We start from the raw sequence: 14,401 nt of genomic DNA, 5'->3' as shown, positions 1-14,401 counted from the left end.
AGCCAGGCCTTCTCATTCAACATCAGTGCCTGACCTCACAAATGCTCTCCTGGAAGAATGGTCAAAAATTCCCATAAACACTCCTAAACCTAGTGGACGGCCTTCCCAGAAAAGCTGAAGCTGGTATAGCTGCAACGGGTGGGCAAACTCTATATTAAATCCTATGCATTAAGAATGGGATGTAATTAAAGTTCATGTGTGTGTAAAGGCAGTTGTCCCAATACTTTTGGCAATATAGTGTATATCCATCCATCAATTTTCTAACTGTTCATCTGGGTCACAGGGTAATGAAAATATAGAATAATGTACAAATAATTAACAGTTTACATTAATTACAAAGGATGTATGGATGTATGTAAGAGGCCTGCGTGGGTCCTGCTGGTGGACTCACTGACTAGTGCTCTTCCCATAAAAGTACTGATCTACTCTCAATCCAAGATCATTTTGTTTTCTGACATTTGCAGTGCTGTTCAGTTGCATGTGAGTTGATTTGCAGTGTCAAAAGCCCAATGGAAGATCTATAAAGTCAATCAATCAAAGAAAACACTTAAATCGTTGTTAAAGCTGTCATCTATAATGCTTTACAGAAACCTTCATAATGCATTATAAAAATCAGTCAAGCATTACAGCATCTTCTATTGACAACCATAAGGCATTATAGTGTTGATTTTAATACCTCATAAGCTCCAATGAAGCACTTATGCACTATAGATACTCTCAGCATACATTATAATGGTCAGTATAAGAATTATGGATGCTTTTTACTGCACTATAAAGGGATCTATAGTGTATTATAGATCAGAACATCATAAAGCATTCATAATGCATAACAAACATGGCTATAAATACATTATGACTTTTATACATATTTATAGCCATGTCTATAACACTTTAAGAATGCATTATAATGTGTAATGTATGATTCTTATCGAAAGTGTTACCAAAACTTGCCACAGAGCATTCCACTCTTATTTAATATTTCTTAGAATAAATCATTGGAGCAGGGATTCACATCAACATTAATGATCAGGCATTTTAAGTCAATGTGCACAAAGATTTAAAGAATTGAATCAGAAAACTGTGAATGTTTTGCTTTTTCTTGTCTTCCTAAAAAACATGTTATAGCAGTCAACTCAAAAATTGCATTATGTCCTTTTTATTTGAAAACTGATGTCTGTCCTTCGATTGAAGTAGCAGGGGGCAGCAAGATGGACTCAGGGCTTTGTGGCTGTGGACTGGAATGCCACCCCTGCTCTGTGTGGGTGGGGTTAGCGAGTTCTGCACTCGTCAAACTGTTTCCCCCTGGGATTCTTCTGCAGCTTAAATTGCCTGTAGTGTGTTATTGTGTGTGAATGTGTTTCTGTATGCGCCCTGCAATAGGCTTGCCCTGTAATCTCCAGCCCCCTCTGCAATCCTGACCAGCTTAAGCAGTTTGTTAGATGGAAGGATGACTTTAAGTGACATAAAAACAAATGATGCGAAGAACCCAAATCAAATTGCCATTCATTGAGATACGTGTTAATAGTAGTATGCGGGTTTTCAGTGAACTTAGAGTTTTCAGCCATCTTTAGTGAATCTTTTTTTTTTGCTCTTCAGCACTGATTTGAGTTTAAGCTACAGACAGCCTTTTATAAGGCTGCAGGTCCATCCATGACTTTGACCAGGATAAGCAGTTTGAAGATGCACAGATGGTCTTTTATATGCATATGACTCTATAACTTCTCTTGGCAGATGACAGTGTTTGTTCCTCGGCGACATTTTGCTTCAGTCTGAGTCTCAGGTTATTCCTCTCTATTTGGTTTTCCTCTCAGAAATTCCTGAATTGCTCGCGAGGAGTGAGCTGTCCCGGGCCGCGTATCAGCTCCATGCAGACCCTGGGGGACGGCACCTTCTTTGCCAACCAGCTGGCTGTCCCAACTGCTGAATTTGCATTTCAAGATACTGGGACAGCAGAGGTAACCGTGTTTGATCTTGTTTTATTCGAAAAATGTATATATAACTGTGTGCCACATAAAAATGCATTTACTGTAACATAATTTAAACATCCAAACTATTATTATTATTATTATTTTATTGATGACAATGATAATAATGATAATAATATGAAATTATAAAACTAATTTTAAGTGGTAGAAAGAAAGAAAGAAAGAAAGAAAGAAAGAAAAATCAAATCAGAACAGACAGTCAGACAGACAATATATTGATCCCGGAGGAAATTGATAATCTTAAGCAAGCTGAGAGTTAAGTACTCATCTCATTTAGTACAACTAATAAAGAACACCTTTAAATAAAACACAGAGCATTTAAATGATGAAGCTGGATATGCACTTGGAATCCTACTCAGATAGGCATTACTTTGCTATAACATTCCTCAGAAATATTGTTAGATTCAGTCGTTTCTCTTCGTAATCACACCTATGCACGGAATCCAGCGGAGTCGTCTTTAAATGACCTTCTGTCTGTGGTACCCAAAAACTTGGAATGCAAGAGTCATCGCCTTCGCAGTGCACGCTGCTGCCAGAACAGGACAGTAGCAGTATGGCATTAGGTCAAAGCTTAATTATGTTTTTATGATTAAAAATAAAGAAAAAAAATATATAAACATTGCTGTTGTAAACTCCTGGGATTTCATGGGCATTAGAGCAGTAACCAAGGCAGAGGTAGGTCAGTAATTGGAGGTAAGAGCGAACAAGGCCTTAGTTATCCATCTGAAAGAAGGGAACCAGATGGTAGAAAGCTGGTACCTACAGGTTTTATTCTCCCTTGCCAGCCACCCAGCTGACAGACATCGTTTACATGATGTTTGTGTAGCGCTGTAGTGGTTTTGTGAGTTATGGTGAAGGACGCAGGGGCTGAAGCTGTGTATGCTCTAGGGGAACCATGGTGATTAAATATAAGAGCAGATACTGGCAGCTTTGCCCTTCCTCTGAATCAATTATTGACCAGTGGGACTGGGTAGATGCTTGCCAATAAGGTGCAGCAACACTCTCTTCAAGAGGTACAAATAAGTATTTTGCAGAAAAAGAAAAAAATGCAAATGGACTCATTCATTCTCCCAGCATCTCCTCTGAGTGCAGCTCTTGAAAGCAGCTTTGAATTACTTTGCAGTATGGCCATTTACGCACACAGATATGACGAATCCATTCATTCATTCCACATTATGAGCCAATACAGGGTCTAATAATCCCTGCAGTAGGGCCGTGTTCTAGAGAATTATGTTGTTGCTGGTTGTAGAATATGATTAGATATTTATGGTGATATCATTGGAAATCACTATTCAGGTATTCTGCATATACATGGAATATTTCAATACGCTGTTGTTCTTTCAGTCGGTATAAAGAGCCTTTAGTTGCGACATAATACCATTAGATACAAAGAAGCCTTTTATGAAAAGTTTTGTTATATTGAAATGTACTCTGCTTCTCCTGCAAGCGGTATGTTCAAATGATGTTCCATAACAGCTGTTACTTAGTAAAGTACTCAAAACCAAATGTACAAACGTGTCATTTTGATTCTTATACCTTAGCTGTCATATGCAAAGCGGTAGGCTGGAAAGCTGCAGGTATCCTAAACGTTTAGTTTTCACTGTTTCAAAATTAAAATACTAAGTATTACAGAAACTGTTCTGTAATACTTATGTTTTCTTTTTTCGGTCATTTCGCTCCTTGTTTTTTTTTTCACTCTGCATTATCTGTCGAAAGAAAAATATTCAGTAACACTTGGATTGTCCACCTACAGAGGGTTAACAGAGTATTTGTAACATTGCAGAAACTTAGTCTGTAGATGTTTAACAGAATATACAGTATATAGAGTATATGTAATAATTCATGAAAGCACCTACATATTGGTGGAATAATTTAATTGAATTTGACTACTCGCTCAACCAATGTTATATGAATTGTTGAATCTTCTATTTGTTGAAATATTACAAAAACTCTGTATGCCCTCTGTAGGCGGACTATCCAAATAAAGTGTTGCTAGGTATTCTACCATGAAGTGTTCAAGCTGTTTAAAGTGTTAATTTTCAGAGGCCAGGTAATCCACCTTGACCATTTGCTCTTCACTTGTAAGTAGCAATGCACCAATGCAGTGTCAATTAAAATCATTCTAAGTTGTACATGTGTCTTAATCTATGGTTATGCTTGGGTATGTATTTCCTGTGTTATAGCATTGTACCCTAAATTATGAATTCTACCATTTCTAGTCATTGGACATAACCTCCTGAATTACATCATCAGACTGTCAGGTTTTTGGGGCAGAATCCCACCAGTAATCTGCTTGGTATTAAGGCTACGTTTGCCTTGTTGAGAACAACTTGAGGATTTGTCCCTCTCAAAGCCTTTGTATTTTATGTCCATAAACTCGAGCCTTGCTTTGTGTCCTGAACCAGCCTCTGAGATTCCTGTCAACATCGCTTTGTCTTGGAAATGAGCTATTTTGATTTTCTTCTCGCAGAAACAAATTAATCTAACGCCTAACAATGCGAATATATAAAGAAGCTTGTACCTATAATTTTCATGGTTAGGATTTCGGTATAGGTTAACAGTGTGATTAATGTCTATCTACTGTCTAAGGAAGATGTATAGCATCTTCAGAGATATTGTCATTTTTGTTTAATTGTGTTTTGATGGTTCTAGTAACCAAAGTAGCGTGGCACGCATGATGACCTTCATAAAGTTGATTCACGCTTACTATCGTATTGCCAAAACCTTTTGATTTGTAACCCATCTTCTTTGATTTACTGTCAATTTCTAGTCTGCTCAGTCAAATGCATTCCATCCCTGCAGGCTGCTGATTCTCTTAATGTTTTTGGTGGTGTATTGGAACATGCTAAATTAATCATATTTAACAACAATAAGCTGTCACAGCTGTGGGAGGTACTTACAGGTGTCCCTGAAGTGTGTCATTTGGATGGATCGGTCTGCTGATGTTCTCACTTGCAGAGAGGTTAGTGTTTTTTTTCCAAGATTAATGCAGCCCACCATCTGGTTTACCGAATGTAAGTGACCTGATTTGAAAGCTTCTTTGAATCATGTGGGTCTTTTTTTCCTCTTTTTTTTCTCCGATAAAAAATATGAAGTGATCCTTTATTTGCCATTTGCACAAGTATGAATACCGCTATCCTGTGGGACATATACACATACGAAGCCTGGGGTTTGGCTGTACCAGAAGCTTTTTTTTTTTTGCTCTAGGGTCCTGTTCACACCTGGTATTAACATGCATCTCTCCGTGTGTCTCAATTGACCGTTTGTAATCGGATCTCACTTTCCTGCCACTTATTTAAATAAGCACATAAATCATTTCTATAAGCAGAATCTGCCAAACATTACAAGAAGAAGAACCATGCATAAGATGTTTGTAATGTATGCCATAATACTCAAAATGAAATAAATAAATATATCTATAAATAAATAAATGAATAAATAAATATTTCAATGATTAGTGTGTCCTTTTTAAAAAATAATTCCAGAAAGGGTATTATATTTCTTAATAACATTTATCTTTATACGTTTATATTCTTTAAATTGTATTTTGCAATAAAGTTGCGATTTTCATTCGACAGTCATTATTACAAAATATTATTTCACATAATGCATGTGTGATTTCTTAAACAACTCGAACTATGTTTCACAATGAAGTTCAACTTTTCACGTTGTAGGGATGCATTTTTATACCGTCAACACAATACAAATGTATTGTTCATTCAGGCTAATTGGCATCTCTATTGTGTGTTTATATAAGTAAATTTGTGCTCCCAACTTCTTGTTGCTCTTGCTCAGTTGGAGGATGGATGGATGGATGGATGGATGTTCTATTGATTTGTTTTTATAGATTTTTACATTAAACATCGAGGGTTACATTTACTGATGGTGAATTGAATTATGTACATTTATACATGTGTGTATATATATTTGTGTGTTTGTGTGTGTGTATGTGTATATATATATACATATATGTTGAACTTTGTTAAAAAATATTTTTCTATAACCTGTAGTATTCTAGAGTACTAGTCTAGAATATAAAGCTGTATTTTTTACTTTGTTTGCAGTCATTGTAACATATGCTTTGACACTAGTTTTAAATTTAGATTTACCTGTATATTATACCAAACTAAGAATGAAAATAAATAACTGATAATTAGACATAGTATTCTGTTTGAAAACCTTTCTCTCATAGGTGAGGTCAGTTAATTAACTGAAAGAAACCTGTGACCACAGCCAAATAAGGATTGAATTGAAATATCTAAGGCAATTCATTCCAAGATTGAAGTTCTAATGTGTAATCGACGAGCAATCAATCAGAGCCTATTGTCTGGGAATTATATAGTCAATGACTACTAATGCTACATTACAAAGATTTATGGTTCAGCCATGTTTCGTATAAATACACAATAAAAATGCAAAGATTGTGTTTTATTCTTTGGAGATATGCTGGCCCACTGGTTTGCTTCATGTCTCCTGGGTGGACCTCACCACTCTGCCAAGAACATAATCTCTTCTTAGCTGGTTCTCATCATTGTTGGTGATCAGGCCTAGGATTGATAATGGATAATGGTAATTGGGGCCATGTGCAGCCACACAATCATCTGTGAAGGGAATATGGCGAGGGGCTTAGTATATGTCTCCATGTATCAGGAGTTTCTTTCCCAAAGACAGGCAGTTATTTAAACTGCCATCTCTAAATTGCCCCTAGTGTGAGTGTGTCAATGTGTGCCCTCCTGTAGACTGCCTACCCGTATTCTGCCATTTTATTTCCCACAGGGAACTCCTGTGTAGGGTACAGCACTAATACAGATTGTAAAGTAATTTTGTCCCTTCCAGTCGCACTAGTACAAAGTCTTGTTTCTAGAAGAGCTATGGCAGGTAATTTCACCTCATGCTCTTTCAAATACCAAGCACAATGCGTATCATGGTTTTACTGCTTTACTCATCTTTGCCTTTAGCAGAATGTGCTGCAGCAAGACTGTACCAGCAGGAGACAGTCTCAGATACTAAAGAACTACTGAAACTTGTCTTCGGTTGGGACTAGGCCCTTGGTGTAGTGGAGTTCCTCAGACTTTTGATGAGTGCATGTAGCAATTAAAGCAACACCAGAAGCCAAAGTTCTTTGCAGATATTGTGCAGTTTCTACATTGCTATTCAGGTTTGATTGTCAACAATACAGTGGATTTGCATCTTATCCATCACCATAACCACTGAATCTCAACTGGGGACACCAGAGCCTATCCTGGGAACAATAGGCACAGACAGTCACCAACAAACCACAGGGTACATACACTCTTGGGGCCACCTTAGGATTGGCAATTAACTTAATGTGCACACTTTTGGACTTTGGGAAGAAACCAGAACCCCTGGTGGAAACCCATACGAACACAGGGAGAGCATGCAAACTCCACACAGAAAGGTTCTAAACCCAGTCCGGGGACTGAACCCAGGATCTTCTTGCAGTGAGGCAGCAGCACCAACCACTGTACTACCATGATGCCCTGCATCCTATCCTACACTTGTAATTTTATGGGAATTTTTGCTTTTCTTACAATTTCTCTATATACCATTTAAAGTTTACTTTTAAAATCCTTTTGCTCCAGATCGATTGATGGATTTTGCATGTTTATTAACATGATGGATTTAATCAGATGATATTTTGAGAGTGGGTTTAAAAAATGCTCTACGCGTTTGAGACCTCATCAAACATAAACCAATTTCAACACAAATGCCAGATAGTCTAGATCAGATATGTGTCAGGACTGTTTTTTTTTTCTCTCCAGTCTACTTTCCATCTGAACATCTGCTTCAGTGAGAGTGTTATGGGCTGGATGCAAATCACTTCAGTTCAGTGTTATCCTAAAAGTATCTCCCAGTGCCTTGGGGTGCCGTAAAGGTACTTAGTGCTTTTTGTCATGTAATCATGTTTGTGCAGTTTTCCCCAGCATTTGTCTGTTTGTATTTGGACAGGCAAAAACCCTTTTGTGAAGTGTAGAATAAGTAAACCACTTTAGTATGTTTAAAAGGAACATAGATGTTTTTTAAACTTAAGAAAACTGTGCCAGACAGATATGTGCATTAGCAGCTGACGTTTCACAGCGTGTTGTATTCTGCTCTTCAGATAGCTAGACCTCAAAATGGACTCGTAGCATCGGATGTTCAGTAATAGCATATTGACGGAAATGGGGTGAGTATTCCTAATGAAAAACCTAGCAAGGAAATGAAGAGCAGGGGGCACCGATCGTGTCATCCTATTTGGACACCCTATTATCTGTTGTTCAAAAATACATTCTTTGAAATGGAACGAAGATACACAACTTCCAGTGAATATAATATAATCTTTCATGTGTGGTCCTCCTGAAGACATTGAAGAAAAGATACTGTAATATTTTTCTATCAAAAACTTCCTTTATGAACCATACAGAAATCAAACTCAGACCATATGGGGTGTTTTAATATTTCTGTTATTATCACATGGGTATAGTTTTAGGTTTCATTAATAAATGTAGGTGACCAATCAAATTGTTTGACTTGATGACAGATGTTAACCCAGCTTCTATAAGCTTATTAAATAGTTAACTTTTATTTATAATCACATGAAATGCAGCCTGATCAATGATGATGGTAGGTGAATTGTAGTAGGAATTGTAGCATCAATCATATACAAGCTTCTAGCACTTCCTTTTCCATTAAGCCACACCCATTATGGGCAATACCAGTTATCTGAGCAAAAAGATTGCGTCAGCAGGGATCAAAGGTTCTGTCCCCCAGACAAACCATAATTTCAAAATGTTTTAACTTTTTGGATTAACTGACACAAAGTCTATGCCTACCGCTAGACAGGGCACATAAGTAATAAGTTACATAAAATAATTTTCTGTGTTACCTAATATAAGACAGAAGTATACTGAAAAATCTAATCCTACACACAAACAAGACTAAGGAGATCATCATAGACTACAAGAAAACAAAAGAGAAATACTGCTGTCCATTCCACATCCATGGTGAAGAAGTTGAACATGTAGGAGGCTCCTTGGGAGTCTATATAATGAATGATCTCACATGGTCTCTTAACACCTGATGGGGAAAGTCCAACAATATCTGCATTTCCTCAGGAAATTGAGATAGGCCCATATTCCTCTACATCTCCCGACAAGCATCTACTGCAGTACCTTAGAAAGCATTCTGGTCTTTGGATCAACTGTGTGGTGTGCAAGCGGCACAAATGAAGATCAGAACAAGCTACACTAGGTGGCAAAGGCTGCCCAGCAGATCATTGGAGCTGATCTCCCACACTTCTACAGTGTCTACTCCAACCGACTGAAGAAGACTGCTAGAACCATCACCAGGGCAATAAGATCCCAGAAAAATAGAATGAGAAACTCTTTATTTCACAAAGCTGTGTTGTCCATCTCCCTTCCCCACTCTGCAAACTGACCAACATGCCGCTTCTCTGGAAATATTGTAAATATTGTAAACTGTAAATACAGTTGCAAATTGCACGACTAAGAATATTGTAACTTATTTCATTGAGTATTTGTAGAATCCCCTCCTCGAATTGTTTACTGCTTCCTATATACTGTGTGTGTTCTGATATCACCATTTTGATAACATATATTTAATTTTTTACAATTTGCTGCGAAAGGAAGAGATGTTGACGAATTTTTTGTGATATGGAAGCATGATGATAGTAAAGCTTTCTTACCTTCTGATATTTTTATTATATGTACAAGCTAGCTAAAAGCTATTCTAATGATTTATGGGATTGATTGTACATTATGAAAGATATATCTTTTTTTGTTTCTATGTGTAGGACAGTTCAGTTGTGTCATTAGCGAGAATGTCATTCTGTCAGTAGCCATTAGTAGTTTTTTTGTTGACCTCTCCGACATACCGAGTGACATGATGTTTATCCTTATGAACCTGCATTAGCAATATTTGCAGCAGTCTATGGCAGATCCTCAACCAATTTTTTTGAATTTGTGTACATTGTCTTTTGTTTTTGTCTGCAAAAGGCCCATAGCTAGAAATAAATTTAGTGGGAGGTCCCCTTTGGTAGATGTTGCCAATCAGGGGGTTCTAAACCATAATTTTATTACCTGTCTACATGCCTGATGTGCAATGATATCATTTCTTTTGACGATTCAATGAAGCAATATCATACGAGAAGGAGTGCGGTTGTACTCCAAGATATAATGGCTGTGATTCGGTCATAGGCACGAGGCCGCAGGCCAAGTACAGCTGCACGACTTTGAGTATCAACGAGTAGTATTTATAAAGTAACAGTAATAAGATACAGCATATTTTGTTTATTTATTTAGACATTTACGGGCCTCCGCAAAAAATAAAAAATTCCCATAACGTCAGCGAAAGTGGGATGGGCTATCGCATCCAAACCTTCGAAATACCCAGAAAATTCAGTCTATAACTAATATAACTTTGTCTAATATCGCCGATGCCATCAGGGAAACAACTAGCCAGCTTATTAGCAGAATAACTTGGCCTGGTAAATAAAGACCGTGACGCAGGTTTAATAAATAAAATATTGTGGTGCTAGAGTGGCAAAGAGATCGTGAGGCGGACAGCACATTTCCAGCTATTAACAGACTGTTTTATTGCACGATCCTTAAAAGGCCAGCAGTAAAACAACGAGCAAGAATAAGCAATAAACTGACACATAGTTGGGGAGCCTTTAAAGAGACAAAAGTGGATACAGGCAATATAGACAGAGCCATTCGCTGAAAACTTTTTTTCGGGTTGGCATCTTATAAAAACTTATAATCCAAAACAGATCAAGATAAATCCAACAAAATGAAGGAGTACATATGAACCTTTACTTTACTTTCACTTCTGTCTACGTTCATTTTTGAAACCGGTGGAAACTTGGGGAGATTCTCAAAGGCACCAAGTGAGAACCAGCCCAGCACCGGCTGCGTGTTGGTGGAAATGAGGCGTATGTGATGCGGAGTGATACAGCTGATGTGAAATGTCCACGTGCAGTTATACCCTGGTATACATTAGAATGCCTCTTGCCCAGTCAGATTTCTTGGTCGGAATTAATTGTTGTATAATGGTCTATTAATAAAGATGTAATTTCAAATGAATACACAACATTACATTGTAAGGAATTTTATTATCTCGGGGTGACCTTGCTTTAGTTTTTATGAAACTATGCGTCACAACAGCTGTGTGTAATTATGTATCAATTCTTTATTTACAATGCATATTGCTTTTATAAAATTTTACCCTTCTTTGGTTGAGTTGATTTCAGTTCTAGTGTGACTACATACGACACAACATCGCTAATAGTGTCATAATTTATTTTCTTAATTGTAACAGCCTCGTGCAGCTAGTGTTTTAATATCTAGTGATATCACAGTTATCCTGATAGCGGACAAAAGTATCAGTCAAAAAATGGAGTATTCATTGCTATATGTCTATAATCTTTGATGTGCCTCATTTTCTCTCTATTATGAAATTCTAATGTCACTTGAACGCATCCCATCAACTCTTTCTTCAGAATCCCCAGTTGATAAAATTACCGTTAGGTGCATTGAACAACAGCTGATCCACTTTCCTTTTTCACTGCGGTACTCTAGTGCTTTAGTGATTATCGCTTCTCATTGTGAGTGAATATTTATGTGCCTGTTGCCAACAGTAGCCCATTAGCTGTGGTGCTGCACAATGATATTGCATTAAGCTGCTCAAAGCACTCACTTCAGAGTGTGTTATGCTTCAAAACCAGTTTTCAAGAGGGCCTGATCTACAGCTTAATGTTGATTACTTCATTCAAAGTATAATTTTCATGCTTACATAAACAGTGTATGTTCCTGCCTCAGTGGCTGAAAGACAGTGATTACTCTCTTACACACTGCAAGCAAGTATTCATTTTGAATGTGGTCTTTCCAGCTCTGTTTTGGAGATTTGAAGTCAGTTGTAATCACTTCCTCTGCATTTATATTTTTCGGCGTGCTGCTTCTGGGATAATGCTTGGCCTTGTCTATTTTTTTTTTTTATCAGGTTGACACTGTGACAGAAACTTGCCATCTTCCCAGATGGACTTTAGGGTATATTCACACTGGTAGCTAAAATTGCTAGGAAACTGCTTGAAATGCAATTTTGTGTGTGGTGGCCTGTCTCCAGTATGTATACTTGGTGTGCAGTAGTAATATAAATAAAACAACAACCATTAAGAACTACACACAGATTCTCCCTGCACATTTCTGCCATTCAGTGTTGCTCCCCAGTATAACAGTAAGACTCCATGACCCATTACCCGGAGAAGATTCTCAGTATATTTTACGTTTCTTCAAGATTCTGGTAGCTTCTACCCATAAAATCATGGAACCTTGTAGTAGAAACTGATAGCAGTTAAAGTTTTTCCACACGTATAATGTTCTGCTTCTCTTTTCTGCACTCCTCTGTCTTTGTAAGGAGCAGCCAAACTACGGGTTGGAGGTAAACTTCTTCACTGGGTACTGTACCTGAAACTTCTGTCTTATTGATGTTAGTGCCTGGAATTATGAGCTAAATGTCAATAAGTGTCTATTTTTTTAATCACCCTTGTTTTACTTTGCAGTAGAACAAAAACTTCCAGGTAAATTTATCGAATCAAATGCACCATGTGCTGCTATCCTATAATATGTGTCATTTCTACTATAACTCTTCGTAAGAGCTGTATTTTTAATTATTAGCCTTGTGCCCTGTTCAACTTTAATTAAATTGCCCCTTGCTGCACACTGATAAATTCCTAGGGAAGGCGTACTTGTGTTTTGTTGTGTTGCACAGTAAGGGACCCGTGAGCTCTTATCTTTCAGTGAACAGTTTCGTCCTTTATAAATAATACGCTGCTTCCCCTCTGTCAACATGATGATATAGGGTTGCAGTGACTCACTCTGTTTTCTCTTGTACCTCTGGGAGTAATATTGAAAGGTTTGTGAAATTCCCCTAACCCCTCTTCCCCATCACTGTTAATTCATTCTTACTTTTAAATTACAGCGATGGGAATGTATGAAGGGATCTCAGAGGTTAAGAATGTGATCTGGAAGTATTTATGCGATGCTGAAAGTTCCTGGAAATGCTGGTAGTCCGACCCAGTGTTCACGTCAAACATCGATGGACTTGGTAGCTTGAAATGCGACAGTTAATAACACAAAGTTTTTCACCAGCAAATTAACTTCGGGGGGCCTAGATCCTTTCCTAAATAGCGTAAGATACAAGGCAGGGCTACACCCAAGATGGGATGCCAAACATGTTCAGACTCATTCATCAATTATTCCAACTTCTACCTGCTTATCCTATGCAGGGTTAGAGGAACCTCAGACCTATAAGCATCAAAATAAATTGATTATTACACAATCCAGGTAACAGAGAAAACTATTTTTTTTTGTAATGAAAGGGACCTCTTTCATTCTAAGCATCCTTCATCATTTACAAAGAAGAGTGAATACATAAGGATTGTCAACAAGTCTCTTTTAAACAGGCTAAAGCTCTTGTGAATCTTTAAAGCCAATCCAATAATGCTCTAGGAAGGAAATCAATCTCTGCGTCTCAAGGATTTATTCTGTTCTTCTTCTGTTTGTCACAGAAAACAAGCTTCCTCCACGAGGCCCTTTTTCCTGATGATTCATCAGCAGAACTCTTGGATCCCTTCTCCGGCTTATATGAGACGGTTGCTAAGGTAAAATAATTGCTTTCTCACAGCCCAGATCACTCAGTATATTTACATGGGTTCAGCTATAATCCACCCATTAACTGTTTGTTTTTACTAATTACAAGAGGATCTGGCAAGAAATGTGTCAAGACCTCGACAGATGCTTGTTAATTTGTCAGTGTTTATTTCCGAAAACTGAAATGATCTGTTATGGTCTTGCATCAGTAAACTCATTTAATAGTATTATGATTAGTTTGTCACACAGTCTATAACTTCCATTCTACAGTGTATTATTAAAGTAAATTCTATAAGATTCTTAAATTTAATTTAATATATAATTCACTCTTGCGTATGTAGTCACATTTATCATTGTTTATATCTACTAATTTCTAATGTAGCAGTGGTCTAAGACATTTGCAGTCAATCACAACACAATGTCATTCTACCCCCCCCAATGGGCCAAATACTCAACTGGTAAATTCAGTACATACATTTTGTAATTGTATGTTAGGGAGGAAGCAAGAAGTTTGAGCTTTGAGGCATTTTAGGGGTCCTAGCAGTGAAGCTGATGGAAGGCTGCTGTTTTTCTTGGAATCAGTTGTGTTCGTTCCGCTGCCCTTCAGACAATTCCCCAAAAGGTTTTTCTTAGCCTCTTGTAGAAAGTTTTCTTGTTTTTTCTTGATAGATGCCTAAGATTTCTGGAATCTCATTTTAACAGGTATGTTTAACAGGTATTTCCACCTTTGTGAAAAAAGCCTCCTAT

At 37.4% G+C, this 14,401-nt stretch overlaps 1 protein-coding gene across 2 annotated transcripts in view; it reads left to right on the top strand.

Moving 5' to 3' along the window:
* Positions 1 to 14,401, top strand: part of LOC111860531 (inactive N-acetylated-alpha-linked acidic dipeptidase-like protein 2) — a 208,336-nt gene that overhangs the window by 157,583 nt on the left and 36,352 nt on the right. For both annotated transcript variants that reach the window (XM_023844313.2, XM_023844312.2), the window contains 2 exons: positions 1,812 to 1,955; positions 13,573 to 13,665. In XM_023844313.2, the coding sequence (XP_023700081.1) occupies positions 1,812 to 1,955; positions 13,573 to 13,665 (237 nt within the window). The remainder of the gene's footprint in view (positions 1 to 1,811; positions 1,956 to 13,572; positions 13,666 to 14,401) is intronic.

The sequence above is a fragment of the Paramormyrops kingsleyae genome, chromosome 15, assembly GCF_048594095.1.
Source record: "Paramormyrops kingsleyae isolate MSU_618 chromosome 15, PKINGS_0.4, whole genome shotgun sequence".
Classification (NCBI taxonomy): Eukaryota; Metazoa; Chordata; class Actinopteri; order Osteoglossiformes; family Mormyridae; genus Paramormyrops; species Paramormyrops kingsleyae.
Note: the sequence above shows the minus strand (reverse complement) of the source record. Positions and strands in the feature narration are given on the sequence as shown.